Raw genomic sequence first — 27,165 nt, forward strand, 5'->3', positions numbered from 1 at the left:
GGGCCCAGGGCCCACCCGAGCTGCTCCTGCCGGCGTTACCCTTTCTTCTCTGCCCTGCCAGGAGCTGCGGTAGCTCCCACCACCTGAGGGATGCTCAAGCGTGGCCAAAATGGCCCCTGCACCTTCTTGCCCCTGTGGCCACCCACAACACTGGGAACCGGGCAGCCAGGCGCCACATGCTGCTAGCTCCCGGGCCGCTGCCGCAGCTCAGGGCTGGGGACGGCTGGCCGGCGGCCGTGTGGCCTCGGGCCGGCTCTGCCGCCCTGAAGGTGCCCCCGGCCCGACAACAGGCCCCGCCGAGCCCCCCCCACTGGACTACAACTCCCGGCGTGCCTCGCGCGGCAGGGGCCGCCGTTTCCCCCCGCCGCGATCGGCTGTTGCCCGTTCGAACTGACCAATGGCGGCGGGGGGGGTGCTGGCTGTAGCCAATGGCGATGCGTGTCGCGAGCGGGGCGGGGCCAGGGGCGGGGTGCGGCGGGCCAATGGGGAGGCGGAGCGGCAGGTATGAGATGGCGGCGGGAGCATCGGCGCCCGGCGGCAGGTAGGAAGGGGGCTCCCCGGGGACCGGCGCCCCCTCACCTTCTCCCCGGGGCGGCGGGACGACCTCGGTCGCTGCCCGGTCCGGTCTTGCCCTCTGCGAGCACCCCGCACCCCTCCGCAGCGCTGGCCGGCGCGCCTGGGCCTCATCCCGCCCATTGCGGCGTTTCCCCTGACGAGCCGGGCTGTCGCCGTCCCCGCTCCGGCGGCGGGGCAGCCGCTCGCCCCGGCTGGCCTTCTCCCTGGCCGAGGCGTCGCTGCCCCCCGGTGCCGCCCCGTGAGTGGGCTACCGGGGCCGTGTCCGTACTGGCCCGCTGCCCCTCGGCGCCGCGGTCCCCTCGGCACCGCGCGTCTGTCGGTCGGGGAGGGCTCCCTGCGGCCTGTCGGTGCTGCATTGCGGGGGAGACACCGCCCGCTCCGCCCCCCCGCCCTCTCCTCCTCCTCCTGCCAGGGCAGCGATCGCGCTCCCCGCGAGCAGGGGGGCTGTGCCATGGGCAAGCGTTGCCCCTAAGCTCCGGTTCGCCCAGGTAAGCGGCCGCCCGGCGGCTCTGCCCGCAGGGATGGCAGCCGTGCCGTGCCGGGGCCGGGCTGTGCTCGGTTCTCCTGCAGCCGCAGAGAGACCCGGTACCGAGCACTTGGCAGTTGCAGGGTTTGGTAGGGTGATGGCACTATATAGACTCGCTTCACATCCAGCCCTTTCTCCCTTGCTTTGTCCGCTCTAGGCGCGTTATTCTTGCTTTCTAGACGCTGTAGCCTTCACATAATTAATCTTTTGCACATACTTTCATATGCATAACCGTTCTGTGACTGCTGCCAATAAAACAGTGGAGACTATATGAGCATCTCGCTGGAACACTGTTTTTCAATTACTGCTAAAGAGCTGTAATGTCTCTTCCTCTTTTTCCCTTTTTTTTTTTTTTTTTTTTTCCTGCATGTGGAGCTGCAAACTGAGTGTCCTTTGAGTGGTAATCCTTGTGGACTTACAAAATAAATACAGTTGAGGGCTGATGCCTGATATCTAGCCTGATTCGCAGTGGTGCTGTCCCGTTCTCTGCTGAGTGGGACCCATCCTGATGGCGCTTGCTGTGCTTTTCTGGGAGAACCGCTGTGGTGCCGGGGTTAGGGCAGAGCATTGCTCCAGGAGGCAGATGAAGAGACGGTGCTCAATGTGGCACATTTGAGCAGGGAGCATCTAAAATGCTGGACCGGATAAAGGGATGAGTATGCTCTGTGCAGCTGGTACTTAAAATGCACTTTTGGATAAAACATTTTAAACGTGGCCTAGATCAGTCTAAATGACTGAATTTATTTGTTAGAGGCTCACAGTTGGCCTTAGGACGTAATCCTCCAGCTCTTTACCCACATACCCCCAGCTGCAAGTGATTGTGTTAAAGCAAAGCCTGAAGTACAAGTTTTAGCCCAATACTTTCTTGTCACCCACAGGTAATGCTAGCAAATTGATCTCTTGCTTTGCAGGTCTATCACCACAAAGACCATGGAGCTTGCTATTTTAATTTCTTTTTTTTTTTTCTTAAAGTATGCTCCATACTTTTTTTTTTAAAGTATGCTTTTGCCCCTATTTCCTTACATCTGTAGAGAAGCACAAGTTAGCTAGTAAAGCTTGCATGCTGTGCGTGTGGTCTTACAGCACGCTGACTTAAAGATTGGAAATGAAAGCTGGTTGTCTTAACCTCCTTACCAAATGTTACTGAACATGACAAAAGATGATTTGTGTGGGTCTCTCTTTTGTTTGTGGTCTCTCTAACCTCTGCCTGGCTTTTCATAACTGAGAATGATGATTGCAGTGTGCCCAAGTGCTCAATTTCAAAAGAGAAACATCTGTCTGTTTAATGAATGTATTTAATGTTCAATTCAAGCAGCGCCTAAATGCTTTGCCAGGCCCTCAGTGTTCACGATGTATTTGATGTGGCAGGGGTGGGATGAGTGGAAGGGAAAAAGCCATGGGCCCGGAAGGCGGGATGCGCTGGAAAAAGGCGTGAAGCATCTTGTTAAAATGGCTTGATAGAGTGTCACTGCACAACTGGACATCAAAAGCTCATGTTGTAAACAGGCAATGAAAGGAGACACAATTGCCATCTATGTTTTACTGCAAATAGGAAAATGTTCACTGTAAACATGACTTAATGGCAAAAAGTCAAAGTGACTTGCTGAGGGTCACGCAGAAAAAATGATTGGTTCCAGGGTTAAAGCCAAATCTGAACACATGGCCACTTTTCTCTGAAGATAGCCTGGAGCAGGGGACAATCTTATTCAAACATTCCCATCTCCACAGCTCTCACTAAAATCTTTGAGACCTAGACTTGCGTTTAACCCCCTGCTCAGTCCAAGCCCTGTCAGGCGCGCATCCAGACCCGAACGCGAGGCTGTGTTGCGTTTGCAGTATTTTTATACGTTTGCACGTAACGCCCTGTCCTGTTCTCATCCAGGGCCTGGGATGGGCTTGGACAACAGGATCCTTGTTCTGCTACGCTTCAGTTTATTGTCTGTTTGCGTGAAGGGGGAGCGTTGCTTGCCCACATAGCCCAAAGCAGCGTCTGGGTCTCCTTGCCAGCCTAGTCATTGCCTTGTTGCTGTGCACACATTTACATGCATATGAAAATGTCACTGGGCTCCGTTAATGCTCCTTTAAAGGTGCCTGGGCACTCCGCTCAGCCTGAAACTGAAGGACCGAGTGCTAGATACTGTGCTGGGAAATCAAATGCCTTGTCCTAAAGGTCAACGGTCTTCAGCGTGTGTTGGTTTAGTAAGTGGCATGAACAGATGGGAAGGAGACAGGGCAGCATGGAAATGTTGGCTAATATCTAATGGTCGCACTGAAGTCAGGTTCCTCTTGGAAACACCGTCCCTCTGTAGGCTGGACTAGGCTCCTGGTCACAGCTGAGGCCCCGTATTTTCCTCTTGTTTCGGAGTTGGCTCTTTCTGTAGGATGTCCTTCTCACTCATTCTTTAGCTGGAGGCAAGAACAGGGAGCCGAAGCCCTTTCCAAGGTCTGTGCTCTGCTGGATTCAGGCACGGACCTGCTGTGCCGCTTCTCCACAGGCTCTCCCCAAACCCACGCTGTGATGCTGGGGACTGATGCTGTGGGTTCCCCTGATCCCAAGTCACAGGGGTCTTGGAGCCAGACTGGGGAGAGAAATGGGAGGAACTGTGGCCACAGGGTGTGATAAATTTGGCCAGACCTTTGTTTCAGAGCTTCACGGGTCTGCTTTGTTCCTGGCCTCTCATCGCGGTAATGCATTATTACACTTACCGTTGTCTCTGACATTGGGCCCTTTTCTCTCCGAGGTGCGACTGCCTCCCTCCCTGGCTCTTGGCCTTTCTCACCTCTACACTAGGTAATTCCAATTAAGCTATCTAGAGTTTCCTCATAATATTTTTTTTTTCAGAAACTGTAGATAGTGGGGAATGTGATAAGCCGCTTAAATAATTGCCTGCCAGCTGGCTTACAAGAACTTTTAATATGTTTGCTTTTGGCCTATAAAGCTCTAATAATTTGGAGTCCGGCCAAAACATCCTTTCTTCTCGAGTGGTAACGTGTCAGCTCTGATTTTTCAGAAGCAGGAAGCTCTCGGGGGAGCCGGCATTAGTTTCCCTTTTTGTTTTGCTGGAGTTCGGACTTGAGGTTGAAACACGGCTTTATGGTTTGGGAGTTCCATAGGGGTATTCCTACAGCCCCACTCGCGAGCTGTCATGTCGTAGGAGACAAGCATGCTACGGCTGGCCGTGCCTTGGGGAGTGACAAGACTTTTAGGGGACATCCTTCACCAGCTCTCAGGGGAGCCTGGAGCTCTGCTCTCACGCACGTGCCACTCCGCATCCTCCAGAGCAGCCCATAAGTATATCCCTGCTCCCTGGGCTCCGCAGATAAATCGGTGAATCCAGACAGAGATGACCTCTCAGGCGGGATGGGAAGAGAAGCAGTTTCTGATCGGTATGGGAGCGTCGTGTAAAGTGACGGTGTAGGTTATTGTCATATGAATTATGGTATCTGTCTACAGTATTCCAGGTTTTGACATTCTAGCCTGCCCAAATCCCCTTCAAAAGCACTGGGCCCCCATTCTGTTCAATTTGGTGAGTTAATTGGGCTGCTTTGTGCATCTCCGTGTCTCTGGCGCTGCATGCTGTGCGGCTCTGCGGCTGGCCCAGCCTGTTTATCCGTGTGCCTCGGCAGCCCTGACCAGATGTCACCAGCTTATTGAAATGCTGGCCTGCGTCCAGGTGTGCCTCATTGCAATTCCAGCTTGTGAGAGTTTACACATCTGGAACATGGGATGTGGCCTCTGACATACTCAGTGGTGTCTACAGAGGATTGCTGATGGAAAGGGATTTGATGTGCTCTCATCCTTTGCTGACGCCACCATGATACAAAATACAGATGCAAGCATGCAGCTTGTCCATTGTGCCTCCGGAGCTAAGGAGCGTTGTGGAGTTACAAAAGTGTAACGAACAAAAATAAGAGCTGTGACTTCCTGAGTACCTTTTTTTCTCTGTATTTGCCAGGCTGTGACCATAAAATCTCACTCAACAGTACTGTTGGGAACTGGCTGTGGGTCCTGACCCAGGAATTGGTATCCCCTTGGTCCAGAAAAAACAGCAGCAGTCAAGCGAACCTGTGAATGCTACAGCACACTGTACTCAAACTGCTGATGTTGATGGTGGGATGGGGTTCCCGGATGTGTTCTGGGCGCCAGTTGGTGCTACCAGTTTTGAGTGATTATCATCCTGTGGGAGGGCTGGAGGAAAACATCCTTCCTTCCTTGCTGGGTTACTCTGCGTTCCCAGACAAGCTGCTACAATAGCTTGTTAATTTTGCTGGCTGTTTTTGTGTGATTGCTCGATTTTTCATGTCAGAAGTTAACCTCATTGTTGGGGGGCTCCTCTTTATAGATGGTAATTCTGTTCTTGCCTGGACACTGGCTTGGAGCTACTGGACTGAGAAGCATTCACATGGTGTATCTTTGCTAGTCTCTGGACTGCATTTTCCCCCGCTATTGAAGGATGCCTTAGGGCTCTTATTTTCAAATGTAAGGGTGACAATCAGAGGTGCATGCAGCAATTTCTGAGTGCTAGAGGCCAAGGAGGTAAAGGTAGGACTGGGCCATGTCTCTTATTGATTTCCAGTATACTCAAAATGGGGAAGAAAAGAAGTTAAAGACATTTTAAAATGAGGAGAGTAAGGGAATGCTATCATTATGGGCAATTGGAAAGTACCCATGCATGCTTTGAGGATACAGCAGACGTGTGGACCTTGCAGTCCACCAGGCTAAGGACCAAACAGACAAAAGTGTGAAGAAAATTCCTACCTGGGATACAAATGAAGCTGAAGAGCAGTCAGTTGGTGAGAATCCATAGACGGATGTTCAGTAAAGAATTTTAGATTACACAAGAAAGGTGTTAGGGTACATGAAAAGAGGAGGTGCCCTTGCAGTTTGTTAGTTTGACTTGTAGTCAAAGGCTGTGGTGGGCAATTCTGCAGTGAGTGGGGAAAAACCAGAATTCCTGTCCTAGACATTGGACACATCATTGTTTTGACATGATTATAACTGTATGACTGGGGAAGGGAAAATACATCAGTATATTTTCTATACAGACTAGCCCCCAGGCCCTGGCGACCTTCTCCCGAAGGAGGCAGCATTCCTGCCCGGCATGTTCTGGGTGGTGGGAAGTGGCTGCAGGGCTTGCGGAGGCTGTGACCCTCCCACTCTGCTGCGGGGGTCCGAATGCGGCCACGCAGTGCCCCACGGTGCTGCCAGGCTCCTCCGCCTCCCGGGCACCGCTGGGCTGTTGTCCCTGCCTCGCCAGCGGCTCCTGGCCAGCGCCTGGAGCTCAGCTCCTGCCTCCTCAGCCCCGCGTCCCAGCCGTCCCTGCCTGATAGCTTTCAAACCAGCTCCTTTGTGCTCAGTCCCATGTCGCCCCTCGCGCAGAAGCTGGATTTCTTCTAAATATCTGCAGTGTGACCTGATTATTTTTCCTGTCCTTCCTTGCCCTCCTTTTTAATACTGTCTACAGAAAAGCTGGCGGAGTTCAGTTATATCAGTCATGCTGACTGATAGTGCTGCCTCTTCTCTTGGGATTCCTCCTCTTTTCTGTCCCTCCAGCATTCATTTCAGATTTAGCTATCAGCCCTCCAAAGACAGGGTATTGCCTTTGTTCTGTGTTTGTACAGCATGGAGCACAGTGGAGTCCCCAGCTGTGACCGAGGTTCCCAGTGCCACAGTGATAAAAGTGAATAGATCAGTAATGAGAAGAAGCAGCTGCTGCCATCTAAAAAGATTCAGTTTTGGTGCTGGTTTCAGTGAAATCAGGATTGGATCTAAGGCTCCTCTTCTATTACTGCTCCCAGTAGGGGTTTATATTAAAATAAAGACACAAACTTTAGACTGCATTGAAAGTCATGAAAATCGGAGCGGCATTGCTATTTAATGCTGTTAGACTGTGTTATTCTGATGTTAAGGCAGACATGTGAGCTCACAGATCTTTAATGTGAAATTACTGGCTTTCCGGCAGTAGCTGTGTTTCTGTATTTTTCACAGAGCCTTGGGTAGGAGGCTGAGCCATCGCACGCTGTGGGATCATCCAGAGCGGTGGTGGTGGAGCTGCTGGGAGGGAGACTTGGTGAGGAGCACCGCAGTGAATATGCGGTTCCTCTCTAAGGCGCCTCTTAGTTCTCCTCCTCCTAGCACTGGAAGGCATCTGGATATGCTGATGTTGTGGTGATGGCTGATTGAAGCGCTGCTTTGTTGACTTTAAAATATTCCAGTGGCTATTATTAAAGATATCACAAAAGAATTCACTGAGGTCAAACTTGAGAAACGCATGCTGAAATGCAAATTTTTTGATGTTTCACGTATATCAAGCTGTCTGGCTACTGCGGTTTTCTTTGACGCTGGTAATATGTTTGCATTTTGTGTTTCTTCCAAAGCACGCTTCCCTGACTTCCAACCCTTTTATCTTCCCAAACAGGTCTGTCTCCAGGTTCACATCACAGATGTGCAGCTGATGCTGCTGAGGTCTGCTTTGAGTCTTTTACTGAGAGAGAGTTTGATTTCCTGTGATATAGCAGTGACATGGATATCCAATTTACCTGATGTCCAAAAGATGGTCAGATGTTACGTTAGTTCCAGTTTGTCCAGCACAGGCTGCCATCACATAATAGCAGCTTTCTTTCCCAGCTCCTTGCTGTTTAAATTGTTTATTATTACCTGGTTCCCACAGCCAAAAGGCTGAATCACTCTGTGTTAGCTGTTTAAATGTGAAGAAAGCAAAGCAAAAATTAAAAAGGCAGCGTTAGCTAGTATGGCTTACTTGTCTTAAGTCTAGAGACACTGGTCCAGGATCAGCACCCGCTGTGCCATGCACTGTGTACTCATCACAAAAGGACCCTCTCTGCCCCTAAAGACCTTATGAGTATAACCCTAGGCAAAAATTGCTGTGTGTTTTTCCTGACATTTTTCAGAGGCAAATCAGTCATCCTGTGAAGAGTCACTGTGCTAAATCTGAGGCCTGAATGTGGTCTTTGTTACGCTGTCTTACAAGAATGTCAGTCTGAAGTACAGTCCTCAAAGCAACCTTAACTGTGAAGTCACTTCTAATGTCTCTACAGTCCACTCCCATTATATTGCTGTTAAATCTTTTTTTTTTTTTTTAAATCTAGGAAATAATTTGTTTTCTAGTCCTCTTTTACTTAAAATGATTCCACATAATTCCACTACGGTCCTTTCATCTCTTTGCAAAATCTGGGATGGCTCCTATCTGGCTCTGGAAATACTGTCTTCAGACATCCTCATTAATTGATTCCTTACTCTGGCATAACATAGGAAAGGATGCTACTTCTCTCTCCCTGGGGAAATACGAGCCTGCGTGCATCTGTCCCGTCTCCCTTTGTGCTTAGCCGGGCAAAGAATCCCTCACGTTTTGTGTTCTTTAGCACTGCCTGCTTATGGCCCTGCTCTCGGGATTTGGTAGTCGCCTGGCTGTTTCTCACAGTCTAAAGATTTTGTTGTTATAGAAGGAGATTTTCTTCCATTATCTCCCTTACTTTCAAAAAGCTCTGTAATCCTTTTACTCCTCTATGATAAAACTCATCTACTATGGTGTGTCTGAAGTGTTAGCTCTTTAGTGACGACATATGAAGTGCACAAAATGGCACCAGAGGTGGATTTTGCCCGCTGAATTTGGTACATCAGGCTCCCCTGAAATCTGCAGCTTCCAGCTTTTCCACTCTCCCAGCTAGAAATCCACAGCTAATGCCTTGCCCCAAAGGTACCTCTTCCTCCTCTTTCTTGGCTTACTTGTGTTCTCCTTATGCTCTATTTCATGTTGATTGAACCTGTTTCTGCCTTCACATGGATGGAGCTAGAACAATATAAAATCTGTAAAAGCCACTAAAAACAGTTAGGTCTCACCTATCCGAACGCAAGCGTGCTGCCACAGGAGCTAATCTGCCTGCTTGCGCAGCTCTTGCACCACAGGTTCAATCACCAAGTTTTACCAGTTAAAGTCTCATTTTTTTGCCCTACTTTCCAAGGCATTTCCCTGGCCTGGATCTAGTTACCTTAGGGATTAATTGATCCATCATGATTTTGACCTCCTGCACCATCCACTCCCCATGAAATGATGGGGCTGTCATGCCTGAAGCAAGAACGTTGTGTGTGACAGACAGCTTTCTTTGTGGCTTGGCGGGGATCACAGGCTTCGCTCCTAAAAGATACTAGAATGGCAAGAATCTCAGCACAATATAGGACCCATTTTTTTGAATCTGCTGTCTTAATCACAACCCTATTAGTACAAGGTTTTATTATTCATTGGGATTTGATTTTATTCATGGGATTGGAGAGGAAGCTATTTATTCCTTTATTTTATTGTCTTTTGATGTGTCGTAAGGCAATCTGAGATCACAGCATATAGAAAATATAACTCTGTAATTGCAAGCAAAGTAAAAAAAAAAAAAAGGGAATAAGCTCCCCAAATACATGTTCATCTCCCTTTTGCTGCTGTTCTATAAACCGTGAGTGTAGGTAGAGTACATCCATCTTCCTTTTTTAACATGAAAACAGCAGATGGGGCGCATGGCTTTTTCTGAAGGTTATAGCGTGTGCAGCAGCGAGGATTGGCAGGGTTATTGTGTGTAAAGCCAGTGGGGGCTTTATCTTTGCTCAGAAATAGGGGTTTGCTTCACATTTCCATTTTGATTAGCAATAATGATACAAAGGCAAATTTTCTGTGCGAGGAGGAGCTGCTAATAAAGTGACCTTTCAAAATTAAGTAGCTCATTGAAGTGCCATACCACAATAAGAGTATACAAGGCTGGTCCCAGCTGCGGCAGGCAGGGAAACTGGATGGGAATCCAGAGAAACATGGAATGGGAAAACCTGAAGTGGATGAACGGTATATGGTGGTACAGTAATGGTAGCAAAGAACAATGCCCAGGTGCTGTTGCCAGCTCTGGAGAGGCCGATCTACGTGCTTTGTCTTTGAAAGAATATAAAAGTATAAAAGGCAAGGGCAGAGAGTGTTTCTAGCAAGGTTTCTGGGCACAGGGTTGTGCAGTTAAGGGACTCTGTTATTGTCCCGCCAGTGCCGTAACATCGGTTGTGCTTGGATGCTGTTGGGAATGTGTTTGCATGGCTTTACTCATGGCAAACACAGGGTAGATTTGGGGCTATTTTGTGGATTCCTCTTGGATACAGGTGGAGAACACTTAATACCATGCTGGTCCTAATTCAAAACCCCGGTTTCTATGTAGGAATTATTTGCCGTTAAACTCCAGCTACGCAGCCTTTGGCAAGAGACATGAATCAATTTGTCCAGCTTTTCTTTTCTGTTTTGTCTCTGTGTGAAGGCTGATGCCCAGTGTGTGCCAAGGGGGCCTTTCAGACCCAATAATGCGCCCTTGTGTCTCGTAGCATGCGTGGAATTTGCATAGGCTGTGCTGGGACAGGCAGGTTTCTTTTGTTGCTGGAAACAAGGAGCAAGTTCTTTTCCCTGTCTCTGCTTCCTAATGCCTCTCCAAAAGCTCTCAGCACTCATGTAAGAAATTTACCTTTTTTCTATTTATTTTTGCATTAAATGTTGTTAAACTTTGTGCAACTTGTAACTGCCTGCTGTGCAGAGAAGCCATGTCAGTCAGTTCTAGTCGACGAAATTGTTTAATTTTCTTTCTCTGAATCTAGATATCTAATTGTCAGAGGGAGCAGATAATCTGTGATGCTTGATGTAACTGCTGCAAAGTATTTGCATATCTTTCTCTGTGGGGAAACAAAACTGCTAGTGAGTGAATAACAGTGCACGGATCATTGCAGGCAGGGTCACTGGGCCTATACACTTGCTATTAACCCTTCTCAGGATCTGTATTGCCACAGAATGAGTTGTCATGGGTTTCAAGCAAAGGGCTTGCTCCACATTATGGGCAGAGCTGGCACTTGCTTGTGCGCTGTAGCCCCATGCAATGAAAGGCGAATATGATCAGATCGATTGGCAGTTGCTTTTTGGCAGCCGATACTGAGCTGTTGCGTTTCGCTCTTGATTTATTGTGGATAACAAACTGCTGAAAAACAGGCTGGGAGGTACTCGGAAAAATATGGCCCCCATTTGGAGTCGGCAGCATGTTCGCGAGGCCACTCTGAGAGATGCGGCTGGGAGCCTTTAAGAGCTTTCTAAAATTTTAGATGACCTGGCAGATTGCCTTGCAGTCTGCCTTGCAGACCTTCCTCCTCTCCATGCTTTTGAAGGAGTCTCTGACATCCGCGGAGAGCAGTGGCAAGGGGAGAGGGTTTTGTACGGATTCTCATGATGCAAGTGTTGCTGAGAGCCCGGTTTCCTCTGATTTCAGCAAGTATCTTTCTCCTTGTGTAGTCTGAGTCCCAGCTTTCATTCCCTTATTCCAATCACGCACCCTGGAAATCACACCAAGATGGTCTTTCAGGTCAAAGATGTACAGCAGTATCTCAGATAACTGTTGGGTTCATAGAGACTGTGTGGAGGCGGGCTGGAGTTAGGTGACTTGCCAGTGTGTGCTTTGATGTCCCCTTCGTTAGCTGCTGTCGATTTACATCAGATCTCTGAACTAGTAGGTGAAGCGCTCTGCTGCTTGAACCGATGGGTGTAAGGTCCAGCTGGTTGCAAACCCTCCCTTTCGGTGGCAGGCGTGCTGACAACTGAGCAGAGATGCCCAGCATGGTCCGAACACGGTGACGTGTCCTCCACTCCTCAGCAGAGAGCACAAGAGGATTGGCAGGGTGCTCTGGTCTTCTGTGGGAGAGCCTGCTTTGGAGGGAAAGCCTTTGGTGGCCTCGGGGATGATTGGCGTGCTTCCTCCCGGGTGCCACCACACACCTAAGGGACTGACACGATCCCTGGTGCACAAACACAGCATTTCTGTTACCGGTGCACTTGGCAGCTGCTGTTGGAAAATGGTGTTCAGTGGGAGCTCACACTGAGGAGGGATGTTGAAATAGTGGAAAGGAAAGTATTATCTACGAGCTCAAGAATGATTAAAGGATTGGGGAATGTCACGCGGTGAAAGCACGCAGTGTGTGCAAGCTGGGTGGGTAGGCAGCCTCCACCCAGAGCCCTGGAAGAACTGGCACACCAACTCGCAGGGCCAGCACTTCGTAGCAGAGTATGACATAGGGCAGTAGCTTGTGACTGGAGAATAATGACACTAATCCTCACATTTAAGTAAAAGAGGGGCAGGAGAAGCAAGCTAGGCAACTCTAGCCTGTGGGCTTGACTTCAGAAGTGTGTTTGAAACAGTGGTGGGAAGATGGTAACGAAAGACCTAGAGGTAAATGGAAATTGGGATAAGCTTTAAGTGTGAGAATTAAGAGTACTGATTAACCTGAGTTCTCTCTTTGATAACTCTTTATTTTTTATTTTAGACATGGTAAATGTAGCTTATCTAACCTTTGGTAGGGCTAAGTACTTGTTACAGATAACCCTTAGCAAAGCAGTGTCTCAGGTGCATCCCTTTTCCCATGCCACATGAGAAGCTATGAAATGGAGAAAGTAGGTGTCAGTAGAGAATAGGGAGATCAGATAAAGGGCCAGCCTGAAGAAGAGACAAAAACTGGGTGAGCCAAAAAGAGATGTACTAGGAGGAAGGTTACTAAGGGTTCCTCAAGGACTGATGTTGCATGGCTTGTGCTAATACTGATGAGTTCCCACTCGCTGCAGACTCAGAGTGCGTAGCTGGGCAGTTATCGTAGCTGGTGGTAAGCAGTGACCAAGAGCTGGTGACTTGTCACCTGGGATCATTGGACCGCATCCCTAGCAGAACTGCGGATTGGTGTTGTTACACTCTTATGATCATAAAAACAAAGTCCCAGGACATGGGAGCTCTCTATTTGTTGATAGGAAGGTAGTGGTGATGGAACAGCAATGGGAATTGATGAGTATAAGCTGGCTGTGAAAAAAAGATTGGGATTTAGACTTTCAGGCCATGGGGAGTGAATTTCTGCGGGGGGGGAAGGAGACAGAACCAAACTTATTTAAGACTGATAGTGGTAAGTTAATGTAAAATATTGGATGTCATAACTGCCTGAGCTACTAGGTTGTAGATACAGTGAAGATTTTAGTTGGGTGTTGTCATGTGTTGCATATGTTACCGTCACGTTATGGAGTGCTAGTCTGGGGCTGTGTTGTACAAACAGGCCAGCAATGTTTTTTCTCCAAAGGGAAATGTAACTGCGCTGTGCTGAACACCCACTGAAGGCAGACAGTGCTGATGGTGTAGACTGGTAGCTCCTGTGTCAGCAGATGTCTCCTTCAGGGCAGACCAGCTGGCTGTAAAAAACAAAGCAATGAGGAGTTACTGTATTTTTTTTCTCCTTCCCTTTTTTCCAGAGATGCCATCTGCAATTTTGTCATTTGCAATGACTCCTCCCTCCGCAGCCAGCCGATCATCTTCAATCCTGACTTCTTTGTGGAAAAGCTGCGCCATGAAAAACCAGAGGTGTTCACAGAGCTGGTAGTCAGCAACATTACCAGGCTCATTGACTTGCCTGGGGCAGAGCTGGCCCAGCTAATGGGAGAGGAGGACCCAAAGCTGCCTGGGGCAAACAGCTCAGCCTCTGGATTTTTTCGTTCTCTGATGTCTCTGAAGCGCAAGGGTGAGTATAGCATGAGGTCTGGTGTCTACCTTTATGGTGGTGCTGACTGTCATAATCTGTTACACGCAGTTTACAAAACTTTCAGTGTAGACCTGTTGTTTTGAGCTTGTGCTGAATACTTTAATACTGTAGGTTTGTAATCTCTGGGGACGCTGGCTCTAGAAAGGAGCAAAACAGAGGCCAGGAGGTTCCTCCAGGAAACGCCCTGCCACTTCTAAAGTACCCTTCTTCTGGGGGTTATTGTTGTGGTTCGTGTCAGGTTGGCCTCGGTGGGTCTGCTGCTCGCTGCACTCAGTGCAGCACAAACCACAGAGATACAGCTTTGGTCCCTGAATGTTTCTGGTCTGGCTCTGTGGATAGTGCTGAGTGCCTGAACAAGCTGCAGGTTCTTCCAATACACACCAAGGTGTCCTTGTCTCTCTGCTTCTTTGTGTCCATGCTAGTCCCTGCTCCGTTTTCCTTAGCTCATTAGCTTTCCTCATTGGTGATGGAATATTAGTAAAGGCTGAGAGCATCAAGTTCCATGAAGAACAATAATGCCCAGGTTTTCCAAGCCACTGACTTCAGTCAGCGTCCACCGTGTCCTTCAGCTGTTCTCCCAGCTCTCTGGAAGGTCTTGTCAGTGCAGCTCAGAAATCTGTAAGCATCTCCCATCCAAATGCCAGTGCCGCTCTGATCCACATCCCAATCCAGTGAGTCAGTGACAAAGCTCTGCAGACTGACTCTGCTCAAGCCCAGATTCAACCCTAGGAGATGACATATTTCTCTTTCTCTCTGAGACAAACATTCAGATGGAGTTTTTTTCTGGTAAACTGACAATTTTTATCTTCTCTTTCAAATTCAACTGTCTTGGTTATGAAACATTAGCCCCAGGCCCCTTCTCAGAAGTCTGAGATTTGCTTTTGAGAACAGCTGTGTTCAGATCCCCTCCTCTTCACTGGCTGTCATTTACCACTCTGTTTCGTTGTAACTAAAAGGGTGTTCTAGGTGTATGTGTGTCTTCTCCCACCTCTGCCCACATTCAAGGGGAGCCTGGTTCTCCTGGTAAGTTCAGTTAAACCTTCTCACTCATCTAGACAGAAACTTCTTCCATCTGGACACCTCTCACATCCCTCATCAGCTCTGCTTTCCTAGCTAGACTGGCTGTCTGCTGGCAGAGAAGCTGTGGGTAGCTGCCTTCAGATGTTGGCAAGCCTGAGGTTGAACACAGCTAATTAGTCTTCCCCTTCCTTTGAGGATTCCCACTATCGTGAGTACCTCTGAGAAGGGAGGTATCACTATGTCCGAGTGCACCTTTTTTTTTTTTTTGGTCTTCAACATTTATACAGTTTCTCTAAGTGTTTTTGATTCTACCAAACCTATTCCTCCATTGCGTTTCATAAGGACAAGCTCTGCATCCCACATTGCTCAGGCTGAATTGTCTGGTGCTGGCTTCCGCCCTCCGCTGCTGGCTCATCCAGTGGAAACCCTGGTAGATACGCTCACCCTGGGCTGGACAGCACTGCAGGGGAAAATCAAGTTCTGCGAGTCAAGTCCTTTAGCTTCCTTAGGTGAGAATTATTCAATATTGCCATGACTGACTTACTTGCTGCACCATAATAACAGGTCCTCACACTGCCCCCAGACTGCAGTTGGGCTGTCCTTGTACCTGTTATTGCTCCTGCCTCTGTTCCAGGAGAGCAGCAGGACACCTTAAATTCAGACACTTGACAAACAGAAGTGAGTGAGTATCCAAGTTGAAAGCGTTTTCTTAGCATGTTTGGAAACTTCCCTGTTCTTGTCAAAACCTTCTAGTAGGGGCTTGTGAGCCTTCTCTAACTTCTTTTTTAAATTATCTGTACTCTGTTGGAGCGCTGCTCTTATCAGACCTGACGTCTCCCACTAGCTCTCTTCCCCAGGAGCTCCCCCTTCCCCCATTCAGATGTCTCCGTGGCCGTGTGTCTCACTACAGCTACAGTTAGCAGATGTTTCCAAGTCTGCTGGCTGCACTCCCAGGCTGCAATGGCAGCGTCTCCCTGCATTGACAGGCACTGTCTGTGAACTCCTTGGCCAAACTCTGAGAAAAAGTAGTTTGTGCCTACAGAGAAAATCAGTTTCATGTACTGTGTGTTTCATCTTGGAGCCATCATTTGTTTTTCTTCATGTTATAGACCAGCTAGAACAAACAGGTTTTATTTCTTCAAAGCCAGAGGCCAAGGACCATAGAGCTGAGAGCTGATCAAACTGCAAATACTTACAACTCCTTTGAGCATCAGGAAACTCAATCTCATGCTGCTGCTTAGTTTCAGAAGCAATCGTACAGTGACATCTAAGCCTTCGTAACTCAGCATCCATTCTCCAGACGTTTCTTTCAAGTTTCTTTGAGAATCAAATTCTCATTCAGATATCAACTTCTGACTTCAAAAGTAAATCAAATTTGTCAGGCCCTGCATGTCTCAAGATGTATTTTCCTCTTCCTTTCCTGGCCACTATTGATTCTATCTTTTGAATATCTAATGAGTTTAGTTTTCTTCAAGGACAAGAATCTTTTGCCAACCCTTCTCTCCCTTTGCACTCAAGCCTTTCAGATCTTACATGTGGATCAAGAGGTCACGTTGCCCTCCTTTCTCCAGCAAGACTGAAGCACACGCTTTATCAGACAGAGGTCAGAAAGTTCTCAATTTAACGGGAGGCTGGAGTTCCTGGTGGTTTACCATATATTTCAGAAGTCCTGGAAGAAAGTGGAACATTCTTCAGGCGGAATAAATTTAGTTGCACAGGAAGGCTGCTAGAGAAGTGCACAGGGTTAACCAGGTCTTTCCCACACACTGTGAGCCTCAGCACCACAGAACAGTAAGATGTGTGGTACAACAGACAAATGCTAGTAAAATCAAAATGTGCTATGAGCGGCAAAAAAAAAAAAGCAGGAGAAAGCTTGTGGGGGATATAACTTTTATCAGACCAGCCAATGCACTGTTTGGACTGCTGGGCTATCAGCTGTAACAATGGGGAGGGAAATCTTCAGCCACAGACAGCTGGGGTGCAAATGCCCAGCTTGCCCTCAGAATTGGCCCATGCTCCTGGCAGTCTGGTCATGGATAAGGGAGGGAATATTCTTTTCTTAAATCTGTTGGCTCTTTGAAGCCTAAGTGCAAGAGCAGGACAAACCAGCTCTGTTCCTGGTTCTGCATTGGTTCAACAAGTGCCTTTCAGTTAAATGGGCTTCTCATCTAATGTTTCCTTCCATTCAAGTATCTCCTTCCCTCAGCTCAGGTGCTTCTGTCTTCTTTCAGGGCTGTAGGCTGTGTTGAATGGAGTTCTGGAGCTGGCAGCTCATGCCTGATCTGTAACAGCCCCATGAGATGAAAGCAAACTCCAGGAGTGAGAGGAGCTGTCAGTGCTCCATATGGAGAAGGGCCCAGCTCATTGCTTCACTACTCTCCTTTTTTTCTATCTCTTCCTTGTTCAGCTTTCTGATACTTCATACTTTACTGTACTCAGGCCAAGGCAGCTGGCATAGAAGAGAGATTCACTGAAATTAGGGAATTCCAGGGATTACCCATCCCTGAAAAGGAGACCATCGTGAGCCAGTTGGATCATGTCTGCTCTCCCCTCTAGTGCTTGTTTCACTCTCCTGTAGTCTCATAGCTGCACCTCTTCCTTCTGCTCCACTCCATGCCAAGCCACAGTGAGGATTAATCTGGACGCTCCTTCCCAGATGTGGAGTGTGCAAACGTGTCAGGCACTTGGGCAGTCCAGGCTGTTACATCTGCCCTTCCCACTTTGGTGTTTCCATGAGGTCCAGGCTTGCCTTTAAAACTGAAGCATCTGTTCTGGTGTTGTTTTCTTTTCAGGAGCTAGAGAATGTTTACTTTAGCTGATAAAAACTGTAATTAAGCTGAGGTAAGAAGCAGGATGATGAAGCCCTTGTAAGTACAGCATGGTGAGATGAAGTGCCTTATTTGGGAATGCTTGTGATATCTCACATCTGTGGAGGTCCTTGTGACCTTCATCCTTAGCGTTTTGGGGCACTGGTCTTTGCATGCTGAGATCCTGTTCTTTGGGGACCACTTGTCTCTGTGGCAGTTGGGGTCTGAGCTCCCTGAACACGTTATCTTCTGTTCTGCAGAGAAAGGGGTGGTGTTTGGCTCACCGCTGACAGAAGAAGGCATTGCACAGGTCTCCCAGCTAATCGAGTATCTGCACAAAAGTAAGTGACATTTTAGTGCTGTCTTCTTATCCCAAGGGGTATCTGTCTGGCCCACCTCAGGTCTCTGGTGCAGAGAGAGTGAAAAGCTCTGAGTTCTCCAGCAGCAGGAGTTTGGGGCTGGACTAGGCGACTGTTCCCCAGAATTGCCTAGCAGATATGGTAATCTCTCTCCCTCTGCATGAACTTTTTCTACTGATGGGGAGCCAGCTTGAAGTCATGTCTCTGAATGCAGCTCACTGACGTTTGCTGTCAAGCTCTGGAAAGGGGAGGGAACTGCTTTAGTAAGAAGAGGGAATCAGCCTCTGATTAATCAGTGACCTTTTTTCTTCCCTCTGACGAGCAGATCTAAGAGCAGAAGGTTTGTTTCGGGTGCCAGGCAACAGCATCAGGCAACAGATCCTAAAGGATGCTCTAAACAGTGGTACAGATATTGACCTGGACTCTGGGGAATTTCATTCCAATGATGTGGCCACCCTGCTTAAGATGTTCCTGGGTGAATTACCAGAGCCCCTGCTGACACACAAGCACTTCCATGCCCACCTCAAAATTGCAGGTGAGTGAGCAACAAGACGCATGTTGATGATGCAGAGGGATGAACAGAGGAAAAGGAGCTAGTCTTCTAGAAACCTGGTAATGCTACAGAGCTGCACACTGGGCTGAGGAACTGTAATCCTTAAAGGCAGGGTAAGAAGGAATCTTCCTGCCATCTCAGCCTAATGGTGGAAAGACTGGAACTGAAAATCCTAAGGAATCAGACCAAGTCTGTCTGGCCCAGTCTTCTCTCTCCAGCAATAAACAGATACCTACAGGAGTAGAGCCCACATTGGTAACCTGGGTGTCCATCTGTTTTAAGTCTGGGGGGCTCTCCTGAGCTGAGGTGTGGATTCTAAGTACTAAATAACTGTTATTGGACTACCTTATGTGAACTTCCTCCATCTTGCCTTCAACCCATGACAACTATTAGCAACTGTGTTGTCCTCTGGGAGGAGTACCACAGATTAACACATCAGGTGGGGAGCCTGGGAGCTGGAGGGAGAGAGACGGAGGGCCAAGAACTGTGTGTAGGAGTTTGGAGGAGATCTCCCTATGAAGAGGGAAGGGTAACTGGTTGCTGTAGGCCTGCCGTTAGGGAAGGTAGTATATGTCCTTCATGTTCTGCCTTGTGATTTGGCAGACTTGACGCTGTTTGATGAGAAGGGGAATAAGACCAGCACTCCAGACAAAGAGCGCCAAATTGAAGCCCTCCAGCTGCTGTTTTTGATCCTTCCTGCGCCCAACCGCAGTCTGCTCAAACTGCTGCTGGACTTGCTCTACCAGACCGCCAAGAAGCAGGACAAGAACAAGATGTCTGCCCACAATCTTGCTCTCATGTTTGCACCCCACATCCTATGGCCCAGAAATGTGAGTAATACCTCAGTATCTGCGGGTGGGATATTGCAAGGTAGAAAGCAGAGGCTTGGCAGGCCTATGGGGGAAGAACCAAGATGGGAAGATTAAGCATTGATACTGTGATGTGAGGGTTGGAGGCTGGGATGGTGAGATAGAGTTTCCTGGCAGGAGTCAGTCTTAGTGTTCAGTCCAGACCTGCCGTAGGTCTCATTTGCAATGATCCTTCGTCTTTTTCAGTAAAATTGAAAGCACAGCACTGTCCTGCTGCTTTGCTTCCAGACAAACCTTGTAGGTCTCTCTGCAAGGTTTCTTGTGCTGCTGGTGAACTGTTTAGACCCAGAGCTGTCTAGTTCTCTTCCTCTCAGAGCAGCTTTGGCTCTGTGAGCCCTGCTTTTTGGTGTGCTGTGAGCCCTGCCTGACTGTCTCCTCAGAGCAGGTCTCCTGCTGAGGCACTGTGTGTGTCTGTGTCCCAGAGAAAGCAAGGGCAGCAGAGACCCTTCCTCCTCTCCTTCTAACCACTGTTCCTTTGGCTGTGTCCCCTTGCCAGGTGACAGCAAATGACCTTCAGGAGAATATCACGAAGCTAAACAATGGAGTGACCTTCATGATCAAACACTCTCAGAAACTCTTCAAGGTAAGTGTGCTTTGTGGTCTTGCTCTCCCCGCCCCTTCTGCAGGAGACTGAATGCCCCTTCTCCAGACAGATCCCAGGTGTCAAGCGTATATTCTGGGTACTCTCTTCTGCGGTAGGAGGAGGACGGTTTCTACAAGAAACTGTTCCTTTAGTGACTAGGGAGGAGGTCTTTGCTGGGCAGGCAGCCCAGCAGAAGGAAGACAGCCCAGAGGTGGCTTTGCCTGGGCAGGTCAGAAGCAGCACGGTGCAGTGTAACACCACCCTCTGCTGGGCACCCAGCACCCACTGCCCGGCCAGGAAACCTGGCTCCTGGGGCCAGGTAGCGACCGGGCTCCCCTTGAGTTCTAGCAGGGTAGGGAAACCGAAGGATAACGTGGATGAGCACTGCTGAGTGCTGAACACCTAATACAGCGTGTCATTTTGTTGTCAGCTTCTCTGCAAGTGGTAGTCAATGCATGGCTGTTACAAGCACAGCCTGCAGTCTTGGCCTCTGTCTAGCTCAGAGCAGGGTGCTGTCAGGAGTGTGGGGCTGTTGGCAGTTTTCTCCGAGGAAGTGTTTCTGCAACAGGCAGTTTCTTGACTTCCCAGGGCTTTCCTGGTTACTGTAGGCATCTGCTCCCTACAAGGAGTCCTCCCACAGACAAGTTCCCTTCCTGCCCTCTTTGTCAGGCCCGTGTTTGGACAGCTTAGAGATGGAGGAATTGCTTGGAAAAAGTTCCTGTGGAACCCTGCTCTTACTCTGTGTTCCACTTGTGCTGGTTGCTTGCATCAAAGAAAGCCTGTGAACAGGGACCGCACTGGGAACATGAAATCCCATTGTCTGCCCTAAATGGCTGAGTCTTGATGGAAATGGCTTGTGCGGTATGGTTGAAGAGCGGCTCTTGCTGGGGCCATTCTTGCCCCGGGGCAAAACGCTCTAAACGTATGTACGGCCTTTTCTCTGCTCACCCTTACAGGCTCCAGCATACATACGGGAATGTGCCAGGCTGCACTATCTGGGATCCAGAGCACATACATCAAAGGTAAGGCCAGCAAGTGCAGCGCCTGCCCTCCGTGAAAGGGCAGAGGGTATGTTACTATGAAGGGATCCTTGTGAGTGAAAGAAGCTGAAAACAAACCAAGTCATGAAAGAGGATCTGTCAGAGAGCAGGAGTGAGGGAACCATATGGTGTGGTGGTGCAGGCAGCTGCATTAGGGAAATTGGGCAGAGTTGAAGCATTTGTTAATCAAAAGCACAGGGAAAGCTACCAGTCCCTGTTTAGCAGCAAACCTGCTCCCTGTGCCCAGTACATGCAGCACCTGCTCCTTCATGGGGCTGTGCCTTCCAAACAGACGCACGTGCCTGCTGCTGTGGCTGGGCTGCTTGGAAAAGGGGCTGGGATAAAGGCTACTTGCTGCCATTGGGACAAGATTTCTCTGTGTCTTGCCAGCAAATGCTTCCCTGCAGAAGGGAAGATGCAGAAGAGGGAAGATGTATTGCAAGGTGCTGCACTGACCCTTCTCAAGCCTGGAAGGGCTTCTGCAGCTGGCATCCGGGAGGGGAGGGAAGAAGCAGTGGGGTCACCTTTGTGTTGCTGTCACCTCTTCCTGGCACAGGGCCTGCTGGTGCAGTGCTGCTGCAGAGGGGTAGGGAAAGCACAGCCCTGTGCGTTCACTGGGGTTGAGGCAGCTCACGAGACTCTTCCCAGCCTGGCTCAGATGGGTGGCTCGTTTGGATTAAAGCATGGCAAGCAACTGCTGTCTCCGCTTTCCCAGGACGACCTGGATTTGCTGACGTCTCCTAGCTCCAAGGAGCTGCAGCCCCTCAAGTCTCAGAAGCGAAGCCGGCTGGACACTTGCCATCAGGAGGAGACCCAGCAGCGCACGGAGGAGGCACTGAAGGAGCTCTTCCGCCATGTCCACAATATGCCTGACTCTGCAAAGAAGAAGAAGCTTATCCGGCAGGTAGCGTGGGGAGGAAAGATATCTTTGGGGTGTGCTTGTCAGCACAATCCTGGGCACAGGGATAAAGGCAGGGCCTGCTTGAGAGCTGCTCCTAGTTCTGGGCAGGCTGGGGAGAGTGGGCTTTGGGCTGCGTAAGGGACAGAGCTGTAAGAAGGCAGGGGAGGAGGAGGCCTATCCTGGATGTGGCTGATGGTGGAGCTTGCTGCACCAAGCTGTGCTTAGAGCTCTTTGTTTTCCAAGCCAGGGACTTGCCAGCCACCAGTTCCCCAGTGCTGATCATGGCCTTGTTGAGCTTTCTCCCTCAGAAAGGGAAAAGTCTTGTCCCCTCTTGCCTGCGGGGAGTGGACAAACTGGTCTCCTCTTGGTCCGATGAGCATTCCCAGCCAACTTGCTGCTCCAGAGAGACTGGGTGGCATGGTCAGCACCTGTCCTGGCTGCCAGCCTCCAGCTCCTGTCCAAACCCCTTTCTGCTCCAACAGCTACTCCTTTTGGCTAACCTGTTAGCCAGCACAAAGCAGCCTCACATCCAAGCTCCCTGTAATCCTGGGTGGGAGATGTGGCCTTCCTCTGCTTTCTTATCCCTGCAGCTCTGAGCTGCTTCTCCATTTTGGGGTGTGAAGGAGCCAAACTGAGGTTTATGCAGATGACAAACAGTAGAGCAGCACACAGCAGCAAGGGACGGGTGCAACTGTACAGTAACCGTTCTAACATACTGCACTCATGTTTCCTCCTAGTTTAATAAGCATCCTACAGCTCTCACTCCTGGCTCTGATGTACCTACATCCCCAGCACCACGACGCACTCGCTCACGCTCTTTCAGCGGCCTCATTAAGGTAAAAGCAGCCTCTGACCCATGCTCTCTGCTGTGACTTTCTGATGTTGCTCTCTGCTTCTGCCTTGCCCTGGCTTCAATGACGCCCTCAAAGCTAGGGACTGTTCAAAGTATTGGCTGCCAAAGGACACAGATCCATTGGGGACAGAAAAAGCAACACAGTGAGAATAAGCCTTGTTATTATAAAGTGTAATTATGTATGAAACGCGTGTCTGTAGGATGTTTCTGAAGGATTGGCTGCTTCTCGAGATGAGATGAGGACTGACAGGGAGCTGGTCATGTAGCTGAGCCTGCTAGCACAGGTGTTAGCACACTGTAGGCTGCCTTACAGCAGCATGTACCTGCTTCTGACAGGCTGGGCTCCTGGCCAGGCCTCAGGTCAGCTCCCAAACCCTGTACCAGCAGGCAGGCTCAGCCTAGTGGCGTGGTATTTCAGGTGGTTCTGCTTTGCAGTCTTCGTCCTGGCTTAGCTTCCTTTTTTCTTTCCCAGCATTCAACTGCTTACCAGCAATGCATCCTGCTCCTTCCCTTTCTTTTCCTCTTTGCGCTCTACGCACTAGCCAACAGCCCTCTCTTCTTACGGCAGCGGAAGGTCTTGGGAACCCCAGTTATCCTGGAGAGGAAGAGCAGGGATGCCACACCGGAGCCTGAGCGAGTCAGCAAAGAGAATGTCCACCTGGTAAGGGCTGCTCCCAGCACCGCTGAAGCTGCTGGTGGGGGAGCATGTGAGGGGAGTTTGAGTGCGACTTGGGCACTCATTTCAGTGATCCTTGGGGGGCTGCTTGCTGTTCTTTTCCCAAGAGAAGGTTTCCAAGTTTCTTCTGTATGATCAAATAAGGTCTTAGGAAGCTGCTGTGAAGAAAGCAGAGAAGATGGCAAGGGCAGCATCCAGACAGGGGTGGCAGCACTGGGCCTGCACTCCAGTCTTGTCCCTCTGGCTGTGTTTCTGCCCTGGGGTATTGGCTTGTTCCCCCCTCCCTCTCTCCCGTCCTCCTCCACAAGTTTTCTGGAGCCTGTTGCCTGTAGGGCTGTCCCATGCCCCAAACAAACCAAGAGTAGATTTGGGTGGTAGCTGCTCTCTGGTGGTACAGGCTGCTCCCAGGGAAGACTGTAGATGCCACTTCATCCCCCAACTCTCTATTCCTGTTCCCGTCTCTTGTCCAGTTACAGAAATGTGGATCTCCAGCTCACATGTCCCAGGCGAAGCTGAAATCTTTGGAGGGCCGTAAAGAGGTGAGACAAACACATACCTATTCTTCCTGTGGGAAACCTGGCCTGCTGGGCTCTGAGACCTGCAGAGGTGATGGCATGCACACAAGGCTCTGTCTTGGGCTCTGTGACAGCTGTGGTCCCCTGGCTTGTAGCAGCCTGCTCCATGCCAAGCTGCAGGCAGTTGGCACGCTGAAAGCCCGGGCTCGAAGGGTTTCACCCGAGCAGGTGTTTGTGGCTGTTGTACCTGTGTGCGGGCAGGCTGGCTGTCACGGGAAGCAGAGGGAAGCTGGCATCATGGGGACTGTGCTAACAGCCTGTCAGGGTGGCAGAGGGACAAGAGGTTGGTCCAGCCCAAGACCAACTGCCATGTTTGTCCCTGCTCGCTCCCTGCCTCTTGTCTAGCGCCCTGCTTTGGTAAAAGTTGTGGGAGGCAGACTCCAGTGGGGGGTCCTTGTAGGGGGAGGACAGCACATCAACCTTTTCTTGCATGGCATTCTGTGTCTCAAGCATTCGGTTGCTCTAATTCTCTGCTCCAGGAATCCTGTAGACGCATGCGAGCCCACCTGCTTTCCAAGGATTCGTCATCCCTCTGAATCGCCTCGCGACAACGCATGGGTGGGGAATGCCCAGCCTCGCAAGCTGTGAATAATGTGCTGCACTGAGAGGGGAGTGCTGGGGGCTCATGGCAACCCTCACCAACATGGCAGCGCTTTTGAAACTGGACCTTTGCAAAGACTGCAGGGACTTGTTTCTTTCTGTATATAAATTAAGTTTCATTCTACTATGGGGCAAACCACTATCTAACCAAAATGTGTGCAGCATGTCTGACCTGCTGGCTCTGGGAAGAGCTGGAGTGCTTGCTTACAAGGAGAGCCCTTTGCATTACAGTGCCGTTTGCACTCCCAGCTTTCTCTGCAATGTTGCTAGGTTGTATTTTTTGGCTTTTCTGCTCTGAGTTTTTAACACATTGGCTTGTTTTTGCTCCCTCCCCTCTGTTAGCGGTGAGAACGACGGACTCCAACCTTCACCCACATCCTGACAGCAAACCTCACCTCCAGACCCCCTCTAGAGCCATGCCCTCCTCTGCTTCCTCTGGGCACCATTTTGCCCTGCTGTCCCCAAAGGGCTGGAGTGCACAAACGGTACAGAGCACGGGAGGAGCCTGGGAGAAGAGGAGAGGGTTTGGGTGCCATCATTTTTGGGTGCCATCATGTCAAGTTGGGCCCGGGGAAAACAACTTCCCCAGTAAACTCATGGCTTTGTTTCAGCTAGAGCTGGAGGCAGTCCTTGCTCGCTGCCTTCGTGTTTCCACGGCACAGCTCTGCCTGGTGAGCAAAGAGTGTCTCTGGTTTGTGTTCGCCCAGGGATGCTAAGCTGAGCGGGGCAGGAGGCTGGCAAAGGCTGTCTGGGGCAGGACAGCTCAGCCTTTGGAAGCTGGAGCGCCTGGAGCAGACAGGCTCGTGGCTGTGCGTGCCGCATAGGAACAGCGTGAGCAGCATGAGAGGCGAGAGACAGCTCTGGCCATTTGTGATCTGCTGCAAATGGTGCCAAAGGCTGTGGCTTAAGATATCTGTATGGCTGGTCAGGCAACTGCCTGATTAATCATTAAAATGGGGGAAAGGGCTGGAGCTGGGTTCAGCTCTTTGGCCTGAGCTGCAGAAATGAGATGAAACCATCTAGATACGGGATAAACCTTCATCACAGCTGGCCAGTGTCAGCTGTCTTGTTAAGCTAAAGTGCTGCAATAAGCCAATCTTGCCAAGTACCTGTCTGCAAGCACTCCAGGGTGGGAAACACACAGGGTCACTACTGTGAAATAAAGATTTAATCAGCTGGGGAACCATCTAAACACTTCTCAGCCCTTCTCAGCGAAGCAAATAATCTCTGGAATCCAATTATAATTGTCTTCTAATCTTTAAGAACCAGCAGCTGGCAGGAATTAGAGCTCTGTCCTTGACAGCTTTTTGAGACAACTGGTGGCAGGAGGTGTGAATATTGGGTTGTGAGCAGGGAGTTCAGTCCGACTGGCTAGAGCTGTCAAAGCAGGGCATCGGAGCCCTGTGCAGCTTAACTGGGATTTGACACTTTTTTTGCTGTGATTTTTTTTTTTTTTGAGATACAAAGCTATGTGCCTCATGCTGCTCTGTCTAAAGGGATGTTCCTGGTACTTTATCGTGGGTGCCTGTCCCCAGTCTGACCCCAAATTGAAGGAGCTGCCTTGAAAATGTAGGGGGTAGTGGGACTGTAGATGTGTGAGTTGGGAGTTGCTGGTGTTAGGAGCCTCTGTCACAGCAAAGAGCGAGCTCTGGCTCTTCAGGGACCGGGCAGGCGAGGATGCTGTGAGGAAGGGCAGAGGTTGTTTGCTGTGGTAGTAGTATGTGCTTTTTGGATGTGTCTGTAATCGTTCCCTCCGGAGGCTGAAGCTAAGTGCTCCTCTCCGAAGGGCACAGCGTGTTTTGCTGACTGCACTTCTACCCTGCCCCTGCAGTCCACTGTCAGCGGAGACCTGGGGATCTCAGCTTTGCCTCTGCAGAGAGATGAGGCAGAGCCGAAGGTTGAGCGGCAGCACACGGGGAGCTGGGGCTGGTCCTGCTGCCTCTGCTCTTACTTGCATTGCGGCGGTTGTTGGGTGAAGCATTTGTTCATCCCATCCCTCCTCTCCCCGTTGCCCCTTGCTTACTTGCGTATGTGTGTCTGTATTGGTGTCTGCTTGGCAAGGCAATCTTGTTCCTAAGCCTAAATACACTGCTCCCCTATAGATGAGAGGAAAGTAACTCTTCTTCCCGCTGTGCCCCCTTACTGATGGCTCTAGCTCAGGGACTGTCTGGTTTCTGGCACAGCCGAGATTTGCTTAGCTCTAAGAAAAATTATCTATGGGGCATCAGCCCAGCGTTCTGCATTCAGATGCCTTCCCTGCCAAAGGGTACAGTCTCCAGATGGGGTAGTCCCAGGAGGGGTTCAGTGCCCTGGGCTGTCCTCCCTATGCTGAGGATGGTGGTGGCTAGCAGATTTGGCTTCTAGGACCCTTGGCTTTTGCAGTCCCAACATGTTCACACTATCTCACAGGAGAGGGGGAGTTTTAGTCATGCTTGGATGTGTCTCATTTGTCTGCCCTGTGCAATGACTCACAAGGATGCTTCCTCCCAGAGCAGCCACTAACTGTTCCCAGAGTCTGTCATTTCCAAAGTATTTTTAATCTTTGTCCTTATTTATATATGCTATGTATGTACTGTTTCAGACTGTTGCCTTTCTGTGTGTTCATGTGAAAACTCCGTATTAAATGCTTTTATTTTTAGTG

The 27,165-nt window shown here is 49.7% G+C and overlaps 1 protein-coding gene across 3 annotated transcripts; it reads left to right on the forward strand.

Moving 5' to 3' along the window:
• Positions 1–497: 497 nt before the first annotated feature.
• Positions 498–27,165, forward strand: ARHGAP19 (Rho GTPase activating protein 19). 3 transcript variants are annotated; one of them, XM_054207288.1, is made up of 12 exons: positions 498–541; positions 13,402–13,667; positions 17,776–17,856; positions 18,200–18,409; positions 19,031–19,257; positions 19,793–19,879; positions 20,836–20,901; positions 21,635–21,823; positions 22,558–22,656; positions 23,216–23,334; positions 23,820–23,888; positions 24,404–27,165. In XM_054207288.1, exons 1-11 carry the CDS (start codon positions 510–512, stop codon positions 23,863–23,865), a joined length of 1,422 nt encoding a protein of 473 aa, XP_054063263.1. In that variant the 5' UTR covers positions 498–509; the 3' UTR covers positions 23,866–23,888; positions 24,404–27,165. The 3 variants fall into 3 exon arrangements, with proteins under 3 accessions (XP_054063263.1, XP_054063261.1, XP_054063262.1); XM_054207286.1 differs by having other exon boundaries at positions 23,242–23,334; XM_054207287.1 differs by lacking the exon at positions 498–541 and adding an exon at positions 10,535–10,587 and having other exon boundaries at positions 23,242–23,334.

This window comes from Rissa tridactyla, chromosome 6 (genome assembly GCF_028500815.1).
Source record: "Rissa tridactyla isolate bRisTri1 chromosome 6, bRisTri1.patW.cur.20221130, whole genome shotgun sequence".
Taxonomy (NCBI): Eukaryota; Metazoa; Chordata; class Aves; order Charadriiformes; family Laridae; genus Rissa; species Rissa tridactyla.

Excerpts from the sequence above, each read along its gene's own strand:
- ARHGAP19 (XM_054207286.1), top strand. The coding sequence starts at position 510 with ATGGCGGCGGGAGCATCGGCGCCCGGCGGCAG. Across the intron at positions 17,857-18,199 it reads AATCGAGTATCTGCACAAAA|ATCTAAGAGCAGAAGGTTTG; the intron begins GTAAGTGACATT and ends TCTGACGAGCAG. Across the intron at positions 19,880-20,835 it reads ACTCTCAGAAACTCTTCAAG|GCTCCAGCATACATACGGGA; the intron begins GTAAGTGTGCTT and ends TCACCCTTACAG.